At 26.6% G+C, this 26776-nt stretch overlaps 1 protein-coding gene across 1 annotated transcript; it reads left to right on the top strand.

The window, feature by feature from the left end:
* The first annotated feature begins 486 nt into the window (after positions 1-486).
* On the top strand, positions 487-26776 carry LOC135927738 (5'-AMP-activated protein kinase subunit beta-2-like). Its single transcript, XM_065463889.1, has 7 exons — positions 487-719; positions 8510-8838; positions 11697-11790; positions 22575-22719; positions 23893-23943; positions 24079-24320; positions 25814-26776. Exons 1-7 carry the CDS (start codon positions 561-563, stop codon positions 25895-25897), a joined length of 1104 nt encoding a protein of 367 aa, XP_065319961.1. The 5' UTR covers positions 487-560; the 3' UTR covers positions 25898-26776.

The following is a 26776-nucleotide window of genomic DNA, read 5'->3' as shown; positions in this document are numbered from 1 at the left end:
ATGAACACATTCTCAATTATTTGTTAGTAACTATCAAGGCTTACATTAGATGTTAAACTTAAAATTGGCCACCACCCACCCTTAAAGTAATTAAATTATTTAGGCAGTTCATGGGTATAGGCTTTTGTTTTTGCCCATCTCTTTTGTTGATTAGCCTATAGACGTTTAAGCGACAGTTCTCGGACTGTTGCGCGTACAAGTACGTGCGGCTTGCCCACAAACGTGTGAAGGGCTCCTCATTTTTTTTTTCCTCCCCTAAATTAACTATCCAGTTTGATGGATTTTTGAGGAAAACCTAGCGTAGCTCTGTTGTATCCACAACCAGAGGGCGAAAACGCTTTTATCACGTATCACGTAAAATAGCGATAACAGACTAGTATGGCTAAATTGTAGTGATTAGAATAAATATAAAAAAAGGGAAAACTTACATTTGTCGATTTTATATGAGCTGCATATATATCATTGATGAAAAGTGAGAGGTGACACATATCTATAATATTTTTGCGCCAGATTCAGAATGTTATAAATATTTCCTTCTGTGTATATAATTTACAAATTCAATGGGCGCGCACCAATCTAAGCGTTATTCGGACTCCGAAGTTTGTCTTTCGCCTTTAAAGGATGGAACCTTTTTTGATATTACTTTTGGTAAAAGATCTAGACATTATAATAAGCAAAATTCGGAAGAAGATAGTCAGAGCTCGCATAAGAATAAAAAGGTATATTTGAGATTGTTGTTTCATGAAAAAATTATTTATATTTATCAAGCATTAGTTGTTTTAAAGTATTTACTTTTATATTTATGAGTTATTACTTTAAAACCCTCATTTGTATTTTCTAGGTAGTAGTTCTTTTATGCTATATAAATAGGTCGAGATAAAAACCATTCAACAAATTCTTGTGGCGTCTGTGCATAAAAATAGGCTAATTTAGACAGAACAATATTGCCTAAGCCTCAAGGTTTTGCAAATAGATGTCCACACCTAATGTATATATTTTTTTAAATTATTATTTAGACTCAAATTTATAATGGGGGAGGGGTAAGACTGAGAATTGCCCTTGTTTGTGTCTATGGTTAAATTGAATTTATAGTTGGATTAATTTTGCATTTTATTTAAGATATATACTGTTTTATATAATAGATTAAAATTGTTTTAAATTATAAATGCAACTATGGATAGTGCTAGAAATTTAAAATAACTGTAAATTATTCAAGCTAATACTATTCTCATTGCCTGGAGTTTAGATTCTATTATTTAGTATACCTTATTATACCTATTGTAGATTTAAATCAAACTATTAAAAAAAAAGCCATGATAAAATAATCTAGTATTTAATAAAAATTATAAAGTCCTGTCTTTATATTCAGTCCCATAATTATTACCCCCCCCCCTCATTTTAGAAAATATTTTGACCATAAAATTTGGCATTTTGTTTCTATTACCTTATAAAAATTAGCCTAACCCCCCTATTGATGATTAACATTCCTTAGAATATCAATTGCTAAGAAATGATTTGATTCTAAAATCAAACACAACTAAAAATTTTGTAAGTTCTTAATTTATCTCAATTTTAGTATAGAAGCACACTACCATTTAATTATTATTAGGACTGTACTGATTCACATATTTTTCACCGATCCAATATTTATATTGATGTTTTACCGCCCCATTTGAACCAAATGTAATTAAAAAATCTTATGCACTTAATTTAATTTTAATATTTTTATTTTTATAATTAAGATTATAATTTAAAAAAAATATATATTTAATAATATATCCATTTTATTTTGAATAATATATATGCTAGTATGAATAATAAAATTGCAAATATATAAAATTTATATTATGTTATTTTAATAAATATGAGAGCCTCTATATTTTTTGCAATAAGCTTCTAGGATGAGGAATCTATATCCCATGCCTTACTAAAGATGGACTCAGATGGGACACTTGTTGCAGTGAGTGCCAAAAATTTACATGCAAATTTTGACAAAGTTGGATACTTTTCAGCATTAATTATTCAATAGTCAAGTGGGTCCACAGGGGATATATTATTAATATTAATGTTATTAGAGTTACCTAAATAAACACATAAAATTAGAATTTTTAAAATAGTAGGTTTCATACAAACCCAACCTTTTGTTGGATTTGAAAAATAATCATATACCACACCAAGTAATACTAGATAAAATATGAAAAATATGTTATTATACCATCTAGATATTAAGATTTTTTTAAATATTCATTGATTTCTTTCAAGTATCAGGCCATCTACATTACTATCAATTTCAATGGGGGGTTGTGCATTTCCATTGTTTTAAAAATAAATAAAAACTTTTTGAAATATTATAATAATGTAAAATAAATATATATTACATAAAATAACAAAAATAAGTAAAAAGATCGGATCAGTTTTTTTACAGGTATTGGCCTGATCCGATTTTTTTTTTAAACACTAAATCAGCACAGCCTTAATTATTATTTATATATGGTTTTATTATATTTACTTTATATTGTCTTACCCACAACCTTATTTCAATTTAAAAACATCTCCATCCTCAGCAAACTTCTTTCTTAAAAACCTACTATATTCCCAAATATTTTATCGATTTACTTCCATTTTCAAATTTCCTGATTTACTAAAGTCATTCAGAATTTCTGAAATATCTTAAGCCAAGGAGATCTTCAATCCTCTCTGCTTCACAACTCATGGCTACAAGCATCGCTTCCATGCAAACTTGGGTGCATTAGTTTATGATCATCTAGGGTTCATCGCCTCCTGTCTCATCCATTTCTTACATTAGTAATTCCTCATAGTTAAAACCCAGGCCATATGGAATAATTTCTTAGTTTCAAACACTCAGGGATCTTCCTCGTGTGTATAAAAAACTTGGATTCTCCACTAATGAAGGTTCAGTTGCTATATAAAATTGAGCCTTGACTATCATCTCATAGTTTTTACTACACAAACAAAGGATTTAGCTATGAGTTTCTAACTATACCCTCTCCCCCCTCTGTAGACAGGCTAAGATTTGCTATATTACTAAGGCTTAACTGAGAAATTGTTTTGTCACCCCATTGCAAACATTGTGAAACCAGTGCTGATAGCAAGGGTTTCACTGCAGATTTTGGTGAAGCTGTTTCCCACAGCATAAATGCAATGATCTAATTTTGTTAGCACTCAAATCAGTGAGTATTCTACTAGATTGGAACTAACTGGCATCTTTAGGACCAGTGGAATCATCCAGACAGAATGTCCTCAATTCCATGATCAAGGAGTCAGCTTCTGTTTAGAACTTTACCTGATTGATCCAAATGCTCCTAAAACAATTCCAATCCCCTCGCACTCCCCCAATCTCGGAAAATAAGCAAATATTATTCTATCCACCCTTCTTATTTATTCAATGCCTGCTCTACTTTACGTCCTCTGGTAGCAAAGCACAAAGCTTTTTAGAGAATTATGGAGACAGGTCCGCATAAAGAATGATCAACCTAAAGAATCTCTTTTTGGATAAAGACCTGCTACCACAATCTCTCTAACTATCTAAGCCTTATCTCCTCCATCGAATAATATGCCATAATTCTTTCAACATTACCTTCTTCTCTTCCCTAGATCCTTTTGCTACTTTCTCTATATCTTCTTAAATTTCTTCTATTTATTTATTTTCTTCATCATTATTACATTTATTGCCTCTATCAGTTTTATATTTTAAATAAATAATAATTTTTTTTTACACTAGAAATCTTTTTCCAATTTATTTTTCGCCTACCTGCAATTTTTCCCATGCCATGTACGTACAGGAATGGAAAATCAACTAATCGATCAACATGGTATGAGCACGAATCAGCTAAGCATTGAGGCAACAGCTGATTCTTCTATCTTAACCTTCTAGGTTAAGTCCAAGGCACATGAGTCATGACTGAGCAAAGCTCGATTAGACTATTTTGGAATTGACTTATGTGGAGCTATTTATTGTGCTAGTATCTGAGTACTTAGAAAATATGTGTTGTTTCGATCATATCCCTCATTCAACACTCATTTACCGTTTTTCAATGTCCTACCTTTTAACTCAAACTCAATCATATATAAATGTCATACATTTTGGTTCTGTTTTAGATGTCTGCAAGGAGGGGGGGGGGGGGCAGTGGATTAATCCATGGTCAGACAATTGATTGGATTAATTTTTTAGAAGAGAGCGTGCTAAAAACAATTTCTTCAAGACCTTTTCGATATCTTTTTTTAGTCATTTTTTTAACTCATACCAGCGTCTAACCGCATGTAACATGCCTGTTGGATTTCGTTCTTCGCACTCATCTTTATGTGTCAAATGATATAACTACCGTATATTTCGAACAATCCAAAGATAAGCAATAAATTAGCTTGAAATAATTTTAAAAAAAATCTTTTATCACTTTAGAATAGAATTATTTGACAAATACACTTAATATTTCTCCGGATTGGGCGATAAATTTTAACTAGAAATGTACCGAAAAAGTGATTTGAGATTGACCATAATCACTAATCTATTTTTTTTTCTCTTCATTTTAACAGTAATTTAAATATGCCCAAAATCGTATCTATTTTATAAATAAAATAAATGCATAATATACAGGGACCCTAACCGTTATTTATAACGGTTCAGTTTGGTTACCGTTCATTATGTAAAAAATTATAATGGTTACGTTTTGGTTACGGTTCTTAAGAAAAAATTACAAAGCTTCGGTTCAGCTAATTATAAGGTTCATAATGGTTCATTACGGTTAGAATTTTTTTTTATTGAAGCAACACCATCGTCTAATTTATTTTTGTTATAAGCATCTATGAATTATATATAAAAAAAATATATACGATTCAAAATAACTCATTTTTAAATATATTATAAGTAATATATTCTCATATAAATGGATTCATATTTGTTTGTTGTGACGATAACACAAATTTTATCCACGAAAAGGATCTTTCTACTAAAACTTGTGTTGCGGGAACCATCAGTACTATAAGAGCAAGTTTATATAATTTTGGACATTCAAATTTTTTTGATTCCTAAAATATAAAAACTGAACCGGTTTAACCTTTTTTTATAAAGGTTCTTTTTACTCCTTCAAATAATAATTATATCGGTTCGGTTACGGTTCTGATATTTATAATGGTTTAATGGTTCGTTACTTTAACGACGGTTCTCTTCGGGTCTCTGATAATTTATGACATATTTTGCGTGGGTTCCCTTTTTTAACTAAAATACTTATGCAATCTTGCAAATTCATAAACATATAGTTTTTTAAAAAAAATATATTATTTTATACTTAATACATTTCAATTTAAACAATGAGGCATATTTTTGAAAATAAAAATAAATTCTTGTCCAAGGCTTAAAAAAACAAGAAAACCAAGTTTATATATAATGAATGCCTAACTTTTCTATTTATTGATAATTTGTTTATATTTTGTTGCAAATATTATGAGAAAATGGATGTTATTATTATTTTTAAACTATTGTTATTTCCGATAAAAAATATTAATGGCTAGACCCGATTTTGAGTAGAAAAAAAGAATATTTCTTTTTGAAACACTTCCTTATCCCTTTCAGCTCCTTTTTCTCCATAATAAGTATCGCAAATTATTTTTATCTTATATTCTCTTATTTTTCTTTAAAAAAAATTTGCTACCGCTATTTTATAGCTAAAATTTATGCATTTTTTAGGACTGATATTAAAATGACCTGTTTATAATGGGTATCTTAGAATTGCCACTAGATTGGCAGCTATTTTTTTATGTATAAACATCTCGGAATACCGATATAACATTATAAAGCAAAATTATTATAAAGAGGCATCAGAATTGGCTGATCAAGAATTTGTTCTTGATAGGATCGGCAATGTTGAAAACCGATCCACAAAATTGGTTCATTTCATCTGCCGATGCTTACATTTCTTTAAAATATTTTTTTAATAAATTATTTCAAAGTTTATTTACATTCCAAGATGGTTATGCCTTAAAAATTTACTGCTTATCTTGTGGCAATTTGAGATATGCACTTATAACCATATCATTTATCGGCACAGCCCTATTTTTTTAAAGTTGTCAACGTTATTGTTTTTTCTACTAGATTATGCTATCTCATATATAACAATATATTATATATATACATTTTATTTCATATATCAATTTTTTTTATATAATATATGTCATATTGGAATATGGAATCCTCAAGAATTCGTAATATCTCGATTTTAAATCATTTACTGAAGGCGATTTTAAAAGCCTATTTAACTACAAATGTATTTTAGCATGTATAGAGTGCCTACCCTGTTAATTTGATACAATTTTCTTCATTAACTTTGATGTAATTTCTTAATTTATATTAAAAATCAATATAAATTAATAGTAGTTCTAAAGTTCACGGCAAAATTTGTTTGAAATTCACAGTGTGGGTACTCTATGTATACTAAATTACATATTGGGTCAAATCATATTTTTATAATTAAAAATAGCCTTAAGTAAGATTTAAAATCGAGAGATTCCGAACCATATCAGTGACCTTCAAAAGCCTAATTTTTTTAATCAAGCCCGGTCCAGGCCCGCAGAAAAAAAAATAGGCTAAGTCCCTGGTCATTTTGATATTTTAAAAAATTCCCAAGTCCATATTCATAAGTTTAATTTATTGTATTATGAAAATAAACAATATTTAAGTGTATTTAGGCAATCATTTGCAATACTGAAATTTATTATTGTTAGAATAAAAAATTGCAATATGAGCTAAATAAAAAATTTTTTTAGAGCCATTTAAAAACATAGGCCCGCTATAAAATATGATATTAGGTACATGGACCGCGGGCCGGCCCTGCCCCTGAAGATCTATGCTCCATATACCAATGCAATATATATTTTATTTATTAAAATTGTTATATGGGTTGTTAACGAATTTATAGAAATATATAATGTAAAATTATATTATTTTTTATATTCTCACATTTTAAAATCACATAATTTTCTCAAGTAATTCTTTAATATTAAATGATTGTTTTAATTTTTTCATGGTATTTAATACTCATTAACGTAAACTTTTAAAATTATTATAAAAAAGAATTATTCTGTTTTTTTTAAAAAAATCATAATTTGAATATTCAATAATGTTGATAAGTGTAGTTTTACCAGCGATCTAAACTGGTATTAACCGTTATTATTTACAGAACCTAAACCAGCAAAAATTTTGCCACTTGAACCTAATCTCTAAAAATGTCTGCATACCTATTTGAGCATTTTGATTGATAAGTATCATAACTAATTTTGGATATCATCTACTTAACGGTGCCGGCTGGTTAACATATAGAAGTGTTCTCACCCATAGAATTTATTCGTCCTCCTTATGAATGTAATTAAGAAGAATCTTAATAATATTATTATTTTATACTGCTCAATATTATTTTTAGAGAATTGTGATAAAAAAATTTTAAAAATATGCTTCTCTTTATGTAATTCTAATAAATTTATATGCGAAAAGATGGGTTTAATTCAACCAAAACCGATATTCGTTACGGTTCCGATACATTACCTTGCTATAAGGGTCGGTTAAGACCAAAAACTGACCGGGTCCTCCAATAAAATTTCTATATACGCCTTCGGTTTTGGGCTAAATATAAAAGCTACGGATCGGGGGATAAAAATGATAAAAGTTCAGTTACTATTTTAAAAAGTTTAATAGGTTTGATTTTTTTACAAAATTTGAGAATATCCGATGCCGAATTTTTTAAAACTAAATATAATTATTTAAAAAAACTTAAATTTATTTAAAAATAAAAATATTACTCGATTTTTCGCCAGTCTTGATTTCCACAAATATTTTTTATTCCAAAAAAATGTTAAAAATCCAGGATTAAAATCTGAACCATTAGAATTTTTAAACAATTATCTCAATTAATCAAAGGGAAAATCTTAGCGTTTAATATTCATTTACTGCTCATATGTTTAATTTCCCTTTGAAGCAATTTGCAAATTACCCACAAAATAAAAATAATGAGATTTTAAATTCTGGTTTGAACCAAAAAATTTTCAAAAAATCCCAGACTGGGCCTAAAATTTTTATCTCTGCAGGTCTATATTCTTAAAACTTATAGACTACATAATTTATTTTATTTTATGATTGTTCTTCATAATAAAGTCGCAACATTTTGTAAGTAAAAAGGAATAAGTCTTATCTGTTCAATTTAGATCACTCTTATTTTCTTATCAATCCACGTCTTGAGTTTTTTTTAATTTATGAGAGCTAATTATTATTTTGAATCGGCTACTGGTCTTGGTAAAAATTAAAAGAATCGATATCGGTGCATTCCTGGTATAAAGGTTTTTTTGCTGCGACAATATTAAAGGTAAGATTGGTCTCGGTGTCATTTTTCGCATAACGACTCATATATCATATTACATCATTAAATATCGATTTTTAATTAATATTATTAATGATTAAGAAGTTTCATATAAAATCTATCTTATCAATTTTTATGAAATACAGGGTTTCGAAGACCCAGGGGCCCCCTCTACTCCTTATACCTCGAATCCGCCATCCCCTCACTTTCTCAGACCACGAGCTAAAACCATAAGTCAAGCCTACCCTTCTCTCGCGTTCTGGCGACTCCGACATTCTCACCAACCTTATGTAAAAGAATTCGAAACGTCAGCTAAGGATAGATTACCGGCTGTGTTTAGATGGAAATGCCCGAAAATGGACAAACAAGGAGTCGGTAAATTGGAGGCTCAAGAGCACCACAAGTCCCATCCCAAAACTGTGAGCATTGTGGGAAGCTGGGATGGCTGGAAGAAAAGACTTCCTTTAGTTTTTAGGTTACTAAATCAAATCCTTATTTAAAATTAAATTTTGGGTGGCGCTAAGGGCATCAGTAAATCAGACTACCTGACATCCTCAATTTTTGAAGAAAAAAATTGAATGTAAATTTGAAAAGGTATTTTATTTACTTTCAAATATCTCTGGAAATAATTAAGCAAGAAATTTTATTATAAAGCTTATAACAGACCTTTTATATAAAATAAAATTTAACAAAGTATAAAAATTAGTTTAGTTTATTACTAAATACCGGTATAAATTTTTTAAATTCGTGGCGGGCCTAAAAATTCGACCTTTATACAGGTTTACATATCACATTGTATCCTTTTTTAGTTCTAATTAAGCCCATAGTCGTCACTTTGATATTGCAAAAGGTCACTATGACAAAAATCCATAATAGAGATAAACAAAGAAAAATTCCATATTAATTTTTTAATACAAAAATTTTTTTATTTTAATAAACATGGAATGATAGATGTTTCAAATTTTTTATGACAGAGTGATGTTTAATATTTAGAAACTCATATTTATATAAACACCTTATTTTTAAATAAAATCATGAAAATTTTGTTATACATTTATAAGAAAAATATTAGAAGTTGCTTTTGAAATGGCTTATGAAAAGAATTTATATGCAAAACTTGCAATAGGAGTAAAGAAATATCCCATTTTCCCTCATGTAACACGTTTTCATCAAGTACCTCTAAATTTAATCATTTTAGCCATTTGAGACTAATTTTTAGAGTTATAACATCTAAACTCATGTTAGATCTAATCTAGGATTTTAATTATACAATAAAGGGTTTGTAAAAAAAATGAAAATTTTCTGGTCTACTTTCGGTTTTTGTTAATAAAACTAAAGTTTTACTATATTAAATTTTATTTTATATATCATTAAGCTATATAATAACATTTAAAACATTATTCTAACTTTATTTTTTTATTTTTTCTTAATAACAGAGGGGGTTAGGTTGAAAATAGTTTTTTTTTATTTGATATTGATTTTAAATGGAATTAAAACAATATTATATCTGTATTATAAATTTTTGCGAGAATTGGATCAGGGTGCTTAATTATCAAAATATTAATAGGTTTCTCGAGGAAGTTTTTAACACTAATTAGCTTCTAGTTAATAATTTTAGATCGATAATGTAACAATTATAATTACAACTTTTCGATAGAGATCATGACATTTTATGTAAAAGCAATTATGAAAAATATAAATTAAAATACAAACTTCATTTTTTTTCAAACTTCGTAACATAAATAAATTGTATTATAAACATTGATTTTTTGTTCAGAGGTATCTTTAAATATAAGCAATCGTTAATTTTAGCGCCGCTAGAATATTCTTTATTTTTTGACCACGTTTGTGATAAGACTTATCGACGCGACTGTTTTTATTAACTCATTTATTTTTGAAATTGGTCATCTTGTATTTTCATAATTTATTATTCATAGAAATCTCCGCAGGTCGGGTGAATTCTTTAAAAAATTACAACTGACCAGGTAATTCGTACGAAATTGGCCTATCCTGTTCAGTCATTTGAATATTATTTGCCTAGACACTCGGGCTAGGAAACTTTAAGAAAAGATTCTTAACGGCCTGGTCGCGCGCAGATCGCTTAGGATAATTTTTTAAACTGGAAATAAAAAATTTTGATTAAATTTTAGAGCAAAATTTAAATTTTTATTGATTATTAATAAAAGGTCGGTGATTTATTATATAGTAATACTCTTCTTTAAAAAATATATAAACTGATCCTAGTTCTTATAAATGTTGTGTTGGGATCAAGCTTTTTATTTTGCTGAATTGAATTTCATTTTAGGACGCCAAGTTCCCCTTCCGGTGAAATCAAATATAAACTCATAATGGCCTCTTCGCGCTGCTTTTCAGTTTTAAGTTATGAATTGGATTTCATGGAAGGAGTTCTACGTTTAATATCAAATTCGTTTTGCAAAAATAAATTGACCTAAAAAAAGTTGCGCTCTCTAGCGCTCAAAAAGTCTTGGATAATATTGACACAGGCTAACCTCTGAGTAAAGCTAGGTATTAAAAATGGATCATTTTTATCACTTTGTTATGAAGAAATCTCTAATTTAAAAAAAATTAAAATCCATTTAGCATATATATCCTAATATAATTAAATATTAATATCGATTTTCTTTAACCTGACAAAAAAAAATTATATTTTCAATTTTAAAAACTGTAGATTTTAATTTGTATTAATAATAAATCTTCTTAAATTAATTATATTCAATTTACATTATTCATAAATAAAACTTAGAAAAAAATTAATTAGCAATGAAAGAATAAAAAACGGTTTATTGCTTAAAAAAAGATAGTTATTTTCATAAAATAATGAAATGACAAAACCTAAATTTTTAAATGTCGAATAAATTGGTAAAAGAGCTGTTATATAAAATACAAGTTTATTTTCTATGGAAGCTAATTATCAAATTCATATAAATTTTTTCTATTAAAATAACGATTGCTAAATTTTTTATAGTCTTTAGGCCATGTTCTGGGTCGACTTTTTACTAAACAGTCAAAAAATCAAAAGAAAATTTTAAAAAAATATTAGAAAAAACGAGAATAAAATAAACATGCTACCAAATTTTAAAACAAGCCAGAATAGTGTGTCCAAAAACTGTTTAATCTAGTCTAAAAAGCAATTAAGTATCAAAATTAACTCGACCCAGGACACAGCCTTAAACCTTAATCGATTACTGAAAAATAACGATTTTTTAAAATACAAATTTAACTTATGATCATTGATCTCTTGAGGAAGTGATTAATTGGTTCTTATAAAAAATTATTTATGATTTGTTGATGATTAAATTTTGTTCGAATTAGTGAAGAACATTTTGCTATGATCATTGAATTGCCTGAAGGGACTCATCACTACCGATTTTTAGTGGACAATGAATGGACATACGATGACAAACTAGTAAAAAAATTATTATAATTTAAAATGTATTAGACTTTGGGTTTCGGTATAATGAAAAAAAATCGGGGGCCTATCCGATTTTTATAAAAAAAAATTAAATTTGCGAAAACATTTTCTATTCTAGTTTTTTAAGAATTTTTCTAATACACGACATAATTTTTTAAATTTTTTGGATCCGTCCTCGCTTTTGGGGACTTTTCCGATAGGGCCTGGAAACTAATATTAAAAACTCAAGATTAAAACCACATGAAGCATTGGCTGTTTCATAAAAACAGTGTGAGAACCAATCCTCAACATTTTATGAGACGAAATTCTTTTTTTAACGAGGATTTAAAATCCCGAAAAATAGATAAAAAATTTTGATTTAGTCGCCGATTTCTTTTTCATTAAAAAAGGCCCTTTCAGAATTAGTTGAAAAGGCTGTAATTTCCGGATAATTTTGAAATTTTTCGATAATATTTGATATATATTTTTGATGGTCTAGTAAATTTGAATTCTTAGATCGTCAATATATTTGCTTATTTCTAAGCTATTATTATTATGACTAACTTTCTTCAAACCTGATATATTTTTTCAAAAAAATCACTTTCTTGGATTTATTTTGTGTTTCATTCATCTAAACTGAAATTATTATTTACTTTATACATATTATATTTTCCTTAGATATCTAATGGAGGTGTCTAAAACATTATCTTTTAATATCATGTACTTTAAAGTGTGGATCATTCATTGTCGATACTAAAAAGGTCTGTTGTAAAAAAGCATTATGGTTATTATTATAACTGAACATGGAGGATAATAGTTGAAATAAAAAAACCAAATAATTATATATATTAATCTATATTTTGTAGTTATTCTTATTATAAAACAAGAATATATGTTTAACTCATCCTTAAAAAAAATCCTATCGTGGCTCTAAATTTTTACTTTGCAAATCTCTGATTTTTTTTAAAAAAAATAACACTAGTAAAAAAAAATATTTTAATTACATATCACTTTTTCTATACCCCTCATTCCTTAATATCGAGCAAGTCTTTTATAAAGGTTGAGACTCAAAAGTTGACTCCATTACAATAACTATCTAGTAATTCACATCTGAATTCCTAACCTCAAAATATAAATATCTAGCCCGATAAATAAATCCTCTAGTTTGAACCGTGACTACAGCTCTTATTTTAAAACTATCTAAATAATATATACAATTATTTAATATTAGCGCTATTTCTAGTAAAAATAAAAAATTTATGATACATCTCTAGTAACAAGAACAACTTCTATTTTTTGTACATATTCTAAACGAATTTTTTTATTAAAGATCTTGAAACAAATAATATTCGAAAATTTAACACTTTAGCATGTGATTGTTATAATTTTGGCAACTACATTTTGCTTTTGATAATTCATTTGCCAAACACTTTTTTTGGCACGTTTTAGTAATTTTTACTTAAAATTTGTTCCTCCTTATGCAAATGCAATTAATTATAGATTATATTTATTTATTTTTAAATTGAATGGCGTGGTATGAATAGAGTGATTGCGAAGCATCTTAGATAATGGCGAAAAATTTAATTTTTGAAATTTATATAATTGAGTTTAGAAAAGTCGCGCTTAAGTTACTTAGAGGCAGAATTATTAAAGTAGCGAGCTAGCGCGCTATCTTTTTTGGTAGCTATAATAGCGGCTACTTTTTTTGTAATTATTTAATTTTTTAGCGCGCTGCATTTTTTGAGAGTAGCTAATTAGCGCGCTACTTTAAAAAAATATAATGAAGGTAAGTAAGTATAAATATGAAAATTTAAATATAATATCATAATTAATTATAATTTTTATGATTTATTATTTAATTTTGAAATATATTTTTAATTTATATTTTCATTTGTATTATAAACCTAAATCACGTGTTAGTAATTTAAAATGTCATCGCCTTTTGATATCCAAATCGTTGAAAGTGATTCAGTCAATGATATTAATGAAATGGAAGATATCAGGGAAGAAAATGTTCTTAATTGCCATAATACAAATTTCCCATTCCCTAGTTGAAAATTTTTTTTAAAATAAATATAAAAACCAAAACTGGCCTCAAATTTATTTGTTTAAAATGTAAAAAAAATATTTCCTCAATTGAATTCAGTTATAACCTCAAGAAACACCAAAAGATATATTGTCATTTTTACATTCTAATAGTATTTATTTTATAAGACTGTTCATGCCAATAGTTTTAAGGAAATGGATAAACATCTAAATAATTTTGGTATAGGCGTCTCTACATCCAAAAAGACTAATTTAATTCAAACCAAATTAATTAATAATACAAATGTCAATATTTTTAAAAATTGGCTGATAAAGTTAAAAGTTATTGTTGATTTTATAATTGATACAGTTCAGCCAATGTCCTTGGTTGATAATCCATCATTTACCATGATGATTAAAACTATCCCTTGGTACAACAATTTTATGTCGCCAGACACTAATGAATAAAATAGCAGATAACTTTAAAGTGATGAAAGATGCTCTAATAATAGAGTTATCAGAGACATCATATATATGTACCATGCAGATAGTTGGACACATAACACTAGGTAAAAACTTATAAAATGCAACAAATTGCCATAAATTTTTTTATAATCATAAACTAACTGTATTTTAATATTTATAAATGTTGATTTTTATATATTTACTATACAATAACATTATAAGCAAAAAATAAAAACAAATTTGTTTCCAATAAAAAGTAGCTATTAAAAAATAGTAGCTAATAGCGCGCTACTTTTTTTGACAAATAGCGATAGCGGTAGCGCGCTAATTTTTTTGACAAATAGCGGTAGCGCGCTACTTTTAAAAGTAGCGATTAACAACTCTGCTTAGAGGTCTTGGGGTAAAACGTAGCTATACCTTAATTGAATACCAAGAAAATATAAAAATAGGTGATAATTGAATCCGTGTAATATACGAAGTAAATAAAGCTAGAAAAATCTCGTGCAATGGGCTACCAAAAAAATCTAATAAATAGGTGATAATTGCATCCGTCTAATATACTGAGTAAATAAAGCTAGAAAAGATCTCGTACAATGGGCTAAGTGCACAATATCCACGGAATTGGTACATTTTAAGTATGCAAATAATGATAGTCATTATAAATGTCTATATTGCTTTGATTTTATATTTTTACTATTTATAATATATTTCTTCTTCATATGATAATAGAATATGTAAAAAACTATTAAATTTTGTTATAATGTTAGTTAATTGTTTTACTTTATCGCCATTTTACCTTATTATTGGAGTAAAATGGATTGACAAAAGTGTGGCTAACTTCTAAACTATAAATAGTAGCATCTAAATATTATATTAGTAACCTAATGTTATAGTTGTAACTAACAAATTGAAATTTTAAAATTTTATTTTTAACGAAAAATATAAAAATAATTTTTTAATATTCTTAATTTTTTTTTATATCATATCTCGTATTGTATTTTAGACATTTGCACAAAATACTTTCAAGAAGTAGTTAAGTTTTAGTTACCTTATCCATTCTACCAATCCTTGACCCCATGACTTTATTTGGTATATGTAATTTTTTTTAGATCCCCTTAATGACATTATAATATAATAACATATACTCGTATTTTCAAAACTACCAGGATCATATTTATTTTTTATGAGCTTTTAACTTTTCGCCAATTTTGATTTTTAACAAATAAATTTATATTTAAGTGCTTATAAATCAGAATTGATTCAAGAGTTCTGGGAAATTTTTATCATTATATACAACTACTTTTCATGCTTTTATTTTTATTAAAAATATTTTTGCTTTTTTATAAACAATTTAATAGTGGATGATCCCAAAAAGGTCATTAGGTTGATTTATTTTAATTATCATTGCAATAAATTATATTGTATATCTATAGACAGACGTCAAATTAAATAATAATGGATATAAAAGGCAGCCGTTTCTACCTCAGTTATTTCACTTATTAGATAGCTTGTAAATTTGGTCGTAAAACTGAAGTTATGTAGTATAGAAAAAGGAAGAATATATATGAAACTTATTGAATTTAAACCAGTGATTGTTAAAACATGTGAAGGAAAAAATTACCAAAAGAGAGGCTGGAAGTCCTTCCAAAAAATTAATGCTCTTGCCTGCACGACAGTTTGATATGACAACACCGACAAACCAGATGTTTATAACACACTGCAAACATGTAAATTATGAATAATGTATCATTAAGAACCACATGTATAAAATGTAACATTCATTTATGTTTTTATCAAGATGGAAATTGTTTTAAATTATTTGTACTTTACACGTTCTTTCGGTCAATGATGTCAAATTGGATCATCAGATTTTTCCATCTATGCATTATATAATATAATTTATATTTTACATAAGGAGTATATAAATAATTTTAAAAGAAATAATTTTTTACTTGTGTAATGAAGGCTTAGCATTAAAGGGTTAATAGAACTGCTATTTATTTTTTAAATGATCTTGGGAGGCCATTATTATTACTAGTTTTATATAAAAATCCCCAAAGGCATAATTACCCCAGACAAAAATTTCCAAAAATGGAAAGATAAGGTCAAAACCCTCATTTTTTATCTTTTTTTTGTATTAAATTGGTGTTACAAAAAATTATCATTTTGAAGCATAGGTCCAGAGCCAGATCTTGACTATTGCAGATGATTTTTGCCTGCGGTAATATATCCATAGATTTTAAAGTATATACTCTCGCGCTTTTTGATTGTATTCAATTTATTCTTATTTTTACATCCATTTCCTTATTAACGTCTTTGTTTTAGATTAATGTCCTGAATAAACATTCATTGATCTACTCTTGTTTTCTTCTTCTCTTTATGACTGATTAAATAATCCGCTAAAAAAAATTATATAGATCTTTACGAATGCGTTGCAGCGATGAGCAAAATTATTTAAAGTCCAAGAGCAAAGCACAATCCGCTTATTTTTATTTCTTCTACTTTTAGCCACTTGATTTCCGATCCCAGTTATATATTTCGTCTTTTAGGTAAATATAACGGACGAGAATCTTTATTTTTGCCAGTGAAAGGATTAGCCATATCAAGAAATTGAATGCCAGCGAAAGATTTAAAGATTGTTTTTTATAAACTTATGGTTTCCAGATTCTATGGTTACCGAAATAAAGGCGAATCTATTTTTGAACTGTATATCATTTTAATTAAGGGATATAAACCCATTCTTTAACATGTATTATAATCTTTTTAAGGCAGCTTCTTTTCGTTAAACTATATCAGTTTAAACTGAGGGTTAAAAATTATTCACGATATTTCGGATGAACTCTTTTGCCTTCTTTTTGGTGGATGCTAATTATTATTAATAAAACAACATAAGGATTGCAGCATCGATTTCAGGGCAAACCAGGCAACTAAGCCTGCTTTTCTTAACATTATTCATAGAAGGCATTTTGTTTTAATGCGCGTATAACACCACGAGAACAATTATGCATTCTATTATCATTTGATTATTGTTCCTCTGAACTCATATATCTAGCATTTAGAGTCCAACATTCTTTCTGTAGTCTATTTTTATATCTGAGGGCAGCGCAATCATATCATAACTATTATAAATACCTGAGAATATTTTTATAGATTTAACTAAAATAAATATTTATAATATGGGACATTGAATTCAACCTTTGGTAAAATGATATTTTCCTATTTTATTTCTCTATTTTGCTCTGCGCATTTAGTTTCTCCTAATTTTTTAACAAAAAAAATTATATCTCGTATCTAAATATTTAAATTTATCACCATATTGCATCCTTTATTGGCTGTCATATTCAGATAGTTTTCAAAATCGTTTCAATACCATAAATCTGGGCAAAAGTATTTTGTATCTGCATTAGTGATCTGCATCGGGCCTAATTTTTCAAGCCCGGCCCGAAATTTTTTTAAAAAAGTTTTGCACCCGAAATTTTTTAAAAAGTTTTGCCGGCCCGAACCCGAAATTTATTTTAAGTATATTTACCGGCCCGGCCAGATCCGAATTTATTTAAATATAGAAATTAATTTTTATAATTACTTAAAATAAAAGACATATGTTATATAGAGTTTAGTTTCAATAAATTAAATCAAAAATTTTTATTTTACATAAAAAATTCAATATAAAATTGTTAAATTTAGATATATTTAATAAAATTTCCAAGGTCCGACCCGACCCGGCCCGAAATTTTTTAAAAATATTAGACCCTGCTCGAACCCGATTATTTTAAATAGAATTAGGCCCGAAGCCCGTTCGGGCCAGACTCGGGCCGGGCCTAACTTTGCAGATCTCTAATCTGCATACAATACTTGTAGTGTTTTATTAAAACTCAAACTCATTCTAAGCAGCTTTGGTCAGGTTACTCCTGACCTAAAAGATTAAAAATTCATACCGCACAAAAAACTAGTTGACTGACAAGCAAGAATAGGTCCGAGCAGTAGAAGACATTTTATCCATCTTTCAGAAAATATTTAATCTCTTTTGATCAATTTATATACATAATACTTATTAACAATGTTAATATTTCATCATATCGTCGGCCTAGAATTGGACTGCTCCACTTGCGCAAATGTTTAAAATGAGAAAAAATCAAATATAGGAAAAACTTATTGCTCAATTTAATTAAAAATTTCAGAGATAATTTATCATTTTGTTACTTAATTATAGCCTAAAAAATTTAAATATAAAATTTATTTAATAAATCAAAATGCAAGTGGAGCAAATATAACACTTTTATGATTTTTTTTAATGTTCAAAATGCTCCATTTACATTTTATTAATGTAATTTAATAAATAAATTAACTATATCTTTTTTTTCTTTTCTATTTTATTTATACAATAAATAAAAATGAATATAAAATAAAATTAATATTTAATTAATAATTTTTTCCATATATTCTCTATCAGCTCTGGGCATTAACTAACATTGTTCTAATATCTTTTTTAGTCTCATCGTTAATTTTACCATTCGTTCTCAGGATCAATTTAATATTTGAAAAATTTATTGTAACTAATTCTTGGTCAAAATTTGATCTACTTGTTTTCGAATCCTGTAAAATTGATACTTATATCATATTATTGGATTTAAATGATAATCTATATTGCAATTAAAAAGGTTCAGTTTTTGAGATTTTTATTGACTTTAATTTAGTGAATGGTATATGGTTAAATTTGAATTTTTTTTGATGAAGAATGGAAATCGAAATAATTATTTGTGGTTATTTCAATCACCTCAAATGGGTTTTTGCGATTTGCAACTCTTATTAATCTATAAAGAGTTAGAGGGCTATGGATTTCATGTTTTCTTAAACATCTTTCAATTTGACTATGTATTGAATCGACCTCTTGTAAAATCGAATGGCCAGGAGCACCATATTTGATTTGAATTGTTTTGATTTGACTTGTCGTATTATTAGCTAAATAATGTTTTAAAGCATAAATTATAATGGAATTTTTATTTTGGGCCACACAGGAATCAGCCCATAGAATTAGATGAGGGATAGTTGGAAATTTTTTTAATATCACATCTACTAATGTTATCACACTGCAAGTAATATCATTACCAGTTCTTCCAGTTTGGCCTTGATACCAAATAGCACAATACCCACATTTGTCTTGACTACAATATGCAGTTTCATTATAAACAGACAATATTCTTTTATAATACGAAGATCCAACCTCAGATCTTGGTAATGTTATAACATTTTGAAGGTCAAATGATATGATTTGACTTACCTATAATTCTATCTATACCTCTTTCAATACTAGTTTCAACATATTAATACTAGTTTCAACATAATCTTCACGATGCTTATTGTAATTACAAATATCGTTTAGCAAATCCAATATTAAAATTATTTTTAATTGTTGTGTAATAATGAGATTTAACAGGAATTCTTGATAATTCCTCACATTTTTTAGAATATAAATCATAAAGTATTTTATAATTGAGACTTCCCTCAAAGTATTCCTTTGAAGAATCTTTTCGCCTATAATGCAAGTGCACCTTTGGAATGGTATTTATGTGATCAATGATGAAATCTTTATCCTGATCAGAAATAACTTTTTTAGTATTTTTACCTTTTCTAGGAGCCAAATAAGTTCCAGTATTTTGGTATAAATGTTTAAAAAAATAACTAATTCGTTTATTACTTATATCAAGTGTTTGTAAAAAAAAATTGTCTGCAAACTCTAACTTTAATATTCTCCACTTCAAAAAAATATAAGTATGAATAGTTTTTATAATTTAAAGAATCTTTTACCCTTCTTTTACATGGAGACCTAACAATAAATTTGCTATAGAAAGATCCCTGCTTCATCAGTTAAGCTCCAAAAAACTTCATGAATAATTTTTCTCTAATCTGAATTAACTTTTTGATGACATTGAAATATACATTTATTAGAATGATCATTCTGAACCATCCTTGCTCTTTTCAAATCACCTTTGATATTGATATAGGCCTCAGCACATTCCCTTAGTCTTTTTCTTTCATTTGCTTCGCTTCTAGAAATATTAAAAAATTGTTTAATTTCATTATAAATATTAAAATTTTCATTTATGAGCAAGTAATGCTTAATAATTTATTTAAATTATGAAAGAAAATTATTAAAAAATTGTTAAATTTCATTATAAAGATTGTATTTTTATATGAGCAAGTAATACATAATAATTTACTTAAATTATAAGCATAATTTAAAAATTGTTAAATTTCATTATTGAATATAATAAAAAATTTACCCATTTAATTTGGAATAGAGATATGGAATAAAAATATTTTACGATTCAATATAGAAAAAAAAAATTAAAATAGGAGGGAAAACAACACGTGATTAAATAACATAATAGGATAGGCCATGCATATGAAGCAAATAATACATCGTTATATGCAAATAGCGCAAAATTGTCACAGCTATAACTAGCAAAAATTAAGATTTTTTAATCTAGTTTTTATTTTTATATATATTGGGAACAAATTAGTAATTTTCCACTTCTAACTCAAAAATTTTGAAAATGTCGAGTGGAGCACTCCAATTCTAGACCATATTAAATGTAATTAAGAGTAATTTTTATCATTATTTTTAATAAAATTTCTAAACTGATGATGCAATGCATTTCAAAAAAAGCTCAGATTTAAAAAATATATAAATTTGGATCTAGATTTTTTAAAATTTTGATAATTTTTACGGCCTCGGCCTGATTTAAAAATTTTTTCATTATAATTTTGGCTGTATTTTATTAAATGATTCATATGGAAATTGATTAGAGAAGCAAATAAATATTATATGATTTATTTTTAAAAATTCTTTCCGGACCAATAAAATATAGACTCAGCTCTTGTCTCACCAAATACTAATATTATCATTTTCCTACCATTTTGCCTGATTAAATATAAAATGGATTTAAAGAATATAAAAAGTTTTTTAAAAAAATAGAGGGTGGCGAATATTTGCTATTCATTTTCATATCATATTTTGTAATACATAAACATTAAATTGTCAAATTTATTACTGTATTTAAATTTCCTGCTTAACATTAGAATAGCGAATAAAATTAATGCTTAAATTTACTTCCTTATTTAAAGATTCGACCCGGTCCTAAAGCTAAAAAAATTATATCAAGCCCGAGCCTAGGTCGTAAAATTTTGATTTTGCTGGTCTAATATAATTAATGAATATCGTTATATGATAAAAAGAATTGACCTAAATCTAATATGGGTCACATTAATAAGTTTCATCGTCGATAGTATATAAAATTTTCACTCAATATTTTAATACTATGTCAAATTATTTCGGACCATCGAAAAATTATACTTTCATAGAATATTTAAAATGTTAGAAGATAAAAAAAAAGTTTCCCCTTTTGATTATCATATTTACCTTTGTTTAAACAAGTAATGATTATTATGAACCAGAATTGAAAATGCCAAATTTATTTATTAAAATATATAGCTGATCAAAATCTTTCGAAAATAACATAAATAAACTAAACGTAAAAATATAAAATTAACTAAAAATATACAATCAAACTAAAAAATTATAAAAGTTTTTTTTCTTTTTTCTATTATTACATTTTCGATTTTACTATTTATACTACTAAAATCTACATACCATTAATAATTATTTTTAATCAAATTAATTGTTTCTTCAAAATTATAATTAACTTTTCTTTTTCAATAGACATTCCACAGTTATGGATTCGGAAAATTAATGCCTTATTAAAGAATTTCTTTCATCATCTTACCATTCTTCTTATAAATCAAACGTTTATTTGTGTCCTAGACTACATGTAACTAGAAAGTCGAACCTAACTATTAAGTATAACTGATCAGTTCCATTCGCTTAACATTTTAAACTAGTTCCTTTCCAGTTACTGTTTAATATATCAGTTTTTTCGGTTTTTTTTAAAATAAACAGAATATATTTTTAATTGATTCATAAAAAATAAAACCAAACAATTATAGAATAGTCGAATTTAATTATTTTTTTTTAAATGATAGAAATAACAAATTAAGTAATATTATAATTTTTACTATTTATTTTAAATTACGCTATCCATTAAAAATAAATTTTAAACGCCGTTATGGACCGCTTTGAAAGTACACGGTTCATTCCTGTTTCGTTTTTGATTTGGTTCGACATTCTATATGTAACCTTTACAATTTACCTTAGATGGTATACTAAGTAAAGAATTTTATAGCGGAATATGATTAGGCATACGCGATAAATTCGAATTAAAATTATATATTTCTCTAATCTATAAATATAGCCCTCATCAACTGAAAATGGAACTGGATTTATGAATAACATTTTGGAAGTAAAAAAATCAGATTTCGAAGTTTTTGACGCCCTAGCCGATGATTTAGCATCCGGTCAAGATTCTAATAATCGTAACTCTTCCGATTCTTCCTCTGGTTTTTATTTTTTGAATTTGTTATAAATTTTTTATTATTTAATGAAAATTATTTTGATAAATGAATTAATATACTATATCATATTCATATCATAAACCTTTTTATTGAATTATTGTGGTCTTTATAACTTTAAAAACTATTAGAGAAATTATCATTATGAGACTTGAGTTATGGTGTCAAATTTTTAAAATATCAATAAAAATATTTTAATTAAGCAATACTTTTGATCAACGATTTATCTTTTAATATTATGCTAGACCAGATTAAGTTTTTTCCTTATTTGTTTTCATAAATTTATCTAGCTATTATTACAAAATTAGATATTGTTAAGTAAGTTGTTTTATAAAATTTCAAATGATTGAATTGCGAAAGCATTTTCTATATGTGAATTAGAGGTCTACATTGAGTGAGGTTTCGTCCCGCCCGCCCATCTAATAAGGCTGGCGGGTGGATGGGCAAAAAAAATTTAAAAACGGGCGGGTTAAAAAATTGAAAATCATTTAAGTAAATATTAATAAAAAAAATTGTTTTTTAGGATATTAAAAAATTAAAATGTCCTTTTTTGGTATCATAAAACTTTTTTCTTAAAAATAAAAATTTTTTGTAAATTTAAACTACTTTGGTGGAAACGACAAGAGATTTTCTGAAGCTATCAAGATTAGCAAGAAAAATATTGGCAATTCCTGCAACTAGTGCTTCTTCTGAACCAGGATTTAGCATTGCTGGAAGGTTTTCAAAGAAAAACGTTTTTGAATCCAGAAAATTTATATTCATTATTATTTTTGCATTTATTTATATATTTTTCATAAATATTTTATTTGATCAAATAAATTATCCATAATTTAAATTGAATATTTTTTTTTACTTAATAGAGTAATTTCCTAAATTATAAAACTTTTTGTAGAGATGTAATGCTGAAATTTTTTTTTATTAGATGCTTAAAAATTTTTTTATAAATAATGGGTGGGCGGGTAAAAATTTTTAGACTAATAGGCAGGCGGATAAGGAATTTTAGACTAATGAGCGGGCGTGCGGGTATATTTTTTTGAAAACTATGGGCGGGCAGGTTAAATTTTGGTCCAAAAACCCGCCCAATGCAGACCTATAATGTGAATACATATTAGCTTAACAATTATTTTAACTTATAATGTGGTATTGATTTGTATGCAATAGGGTCCAATCAATTCGTGGCTAACAAACAATTAAACTATTTGGATGATTCAGGTATAATATTAATTTTTACATAATATAATTCAAGAAAAAAATCATTGTTAGTTGTAGAGTATTATTCCATCTTGATATATAAATTTATACTATCTTTAAAAACTAACCAAAAATTAAAATTTTTCTTAATCAAAGGCTATAGCAAAGATATCCCTTCCCCAAAACTCCTGGTCGATTGGGATAGATTATTTTGTTCCTCTTCAAACTCGGCTGGCTCTCAGAATGCTAATGGAGGGACATTTAGTGGGCCCCCAATTTTACCTCCCCAATTGCTTCAAGTAATTCTCAACAAAGATATTCCATATCATTACGAGCCCGAATTGCTACCCGAGCCCAATCACGTCATGATCAACCACTTATATGCGCTATCAATTAAGGTTTCATATTTTTGCTAACTATATTAATCATAGACATTTAATGAATATTCGATATAGTAGAAGGATATCTAAGAGCCCTAAAATCTTTTATAATTTTTTTTTCCAGCCAATCTGATCGAACCTGGGAAAATTTTTATAGACTGATCTATTATTTTAGAAAAACGTTCAATGAGGAAAAATAATTTACATAATAAAAATTAAATTTTAAACGCTCGAGAAAATAATAATAAATTTTGATTTATTTTCTAGAAAAAATTTTTTTATAACAGCATCAGGAAAGCAAACTCATTTAAATTTTTTTATAGGAAAGATATGAAATCTAGGTTCATATCTTAAGATGTTCGGAGTAGGCTCAACTGAACAGGGTTATTTAAATTTCCTAGAAAATTGGGGGAAATAGGGAAATTGCATTTAAAAAAATATATACTATGCAATATTGAATTTTTTTTACTCTTTCTGTAAAATATTTAGACTATTAATATATCATTGAAAATATAATATAATTTCAATGATTTTGAAGTGACTCTAAATCTGATCTTGAACATCAAGAATTAACCAATTAATCAAGCCTAAAACTTACTTACTCCACAAAATTGATATTCGTTCTTAAGGAAACAAGTTTTCGTACTTTCTCTTTTTTAAATCCTCTTTCGTGATTTTGAATCTATATTTTTTATGTGCTCTATAAGTAAATAAATTTACTGTTTTTTCTGAATATTTTTTACTAGAATTCATTAACATCATTTATGATTCAAGGCTTTTCTAATTCCATAAAATAGACAAGTGGAAATTAAAATTTTGAAACTTATAAATTGATAAGGCTAAAATTTAATTCTGACTAGATCTCAAACATTTATTACAAAATAAATTAAATCTAAAAAACTGTAAAATCGAAACTTAACTAATATGAATTAATTGTCCTCCTGAATGTTATAAAGTAGGATATGATTATGTTTATTATTTTCAAATACAGTAGCAATAACAATTATAATATACTTAATTAATTAAGCTAATATACTATGATAATCACAATTTTTAAATATTTTTTATGTCGAAATTTCTGGCATATGTTCTTAATAAAATAATCTGGGTTATTGATTTGAAAGTTAAATGAGAAAAAAATGTGTTATAATAAAAATCGTGAATGTTTGAGTTTGAAACCTGAGGACGAAAGGGGATTTCGGTATTTCTCTTGTTAAAACCGGTTCCTGGAAATTTTAAAGAGTGTTCCGGTTCTCATCAAGAATATAAAAATAGGAATAAATTTCCTTTACAATACATCCCTATCTCTAAAATGTGCCATTATTTTAAATGATTGCAAAGTATCTTATATTCAATATTCTTTTACCATCTCAAAATTTACTAATTTTTAAGAATGATTAATTTAATAGACTTTATTTATCGATCATAAGAACAATAAATCTTTGAATTGTCTGGCGTTAATATATTAAATGCTAAATATCTTATTAATTTGATTTTTTTTCTTATACTAGGATGGTGTTATGGTAATGAGTTGCACTCACAGGCACAATAAAAAATATGTCACTACCTTATTATACAAACCAGTTGTTCAATGAAAAATGTTACTTTTCTACATTTATTTACGAACGAAACAATATTAATATTTATGTCCATTAATAACGTTGTGAAGGCCACTCAATACTCTTTTAATTATACCATCATAGGCAAAGTATTTTTTTTTATTTTGCGAAAATTATTGCGCATAAAATCTTAAGAATTACTAACATTTTAAATAGATTATATATTTTTTTATATATTTAAAATAGAGTTGATTATATATATCATTCCGTCTTAATTTATAGATAATATTTATTATAATATCTAAGTCGAATAGTTAAAAAAAATTGTTTGTATATATCACTAATAAATAAAATATAAAAATTATCCTATATAATATACTGTGATATAGAATCAGACACGTAATTAATATAATACTATATTATAAACTTTAAATCGCGGAATTTTTTTCTCATTTTATAATCGTTTTCATCCAAATTTTTTTTTTGAAATCTATGGCACACACGCATTGAAATTTTTTTAAATTAATCTGTTAAATTTAAAAGGTGGAATATTTTAATTTATTCTTTTCATTTTTTATGACCCAATCATAGTTATTGTTTATTATAACATAACGATTTTTTTTCATCTTAAAAAAGTATCTTTCAGTCCTTTGAGATTTATCTTTTTTTGACAATTTTAACTCTTATATTCAATTATTGCAGGTGTTGATATATATTTCTTGGAATAATTAATTTTTAGTTTCGCTATGATTAATTATTATGGACATCAACTCCAACTTAATTTTTCATTAAATCAATTTAATTTATTCATTTTAATAACAAAATGATTTTTATGCGTTAACCTATTTTTGTAGTTAACAATATTTTAACATTTATATTTTTCAAGTCATATTTTAAAAAAATTGATTTTTTGCT

The sequence above is a fragment of the Gordionus sp. m RMFG-2023 genome, chromosome 4 (genome assembly GCF_954871325.1).
Source record: "Gordionus sp. m RMFG-2023 chromosome 4, tfGorSpeb1-WG-v2, whole genome shotgun sequence".
In the NCBI taxonomy this organism is placed as follows: Eukaryota; Metazoa; Nematomorpha; class Gordioida; order Chordodea; family Parachordodidae; genus Gordionus; species Gordionus sp. m RMFG-2023.
Note: the sequence above shows the minus strand (reverse complement) of the source record. Positions and strands in the feature narration are given on the sequence as shown.

Coding starts and splice junctions, on each gene's coding strand:
- LOC135927738 (XM_065463889.1), top strand. CDS start 561: ATGGGCGCGCACCAATCTAAGCGTTATTCGGACTCCGAAGTTTGTCTT. Junction 720..8,509: donor GCTCGCATAAGAATAAAAAG/GTATATTTGAGA, acceptor TATGAAATACAG/GGTTTCGAAGACCCAGGGGC. Junction 11,791..22,574: donor GGACATACGATGACAAACTA/GTAAAAAAATTA, acceptor CTATAAATATAG/CCCTCATCAACTGAAAATGG.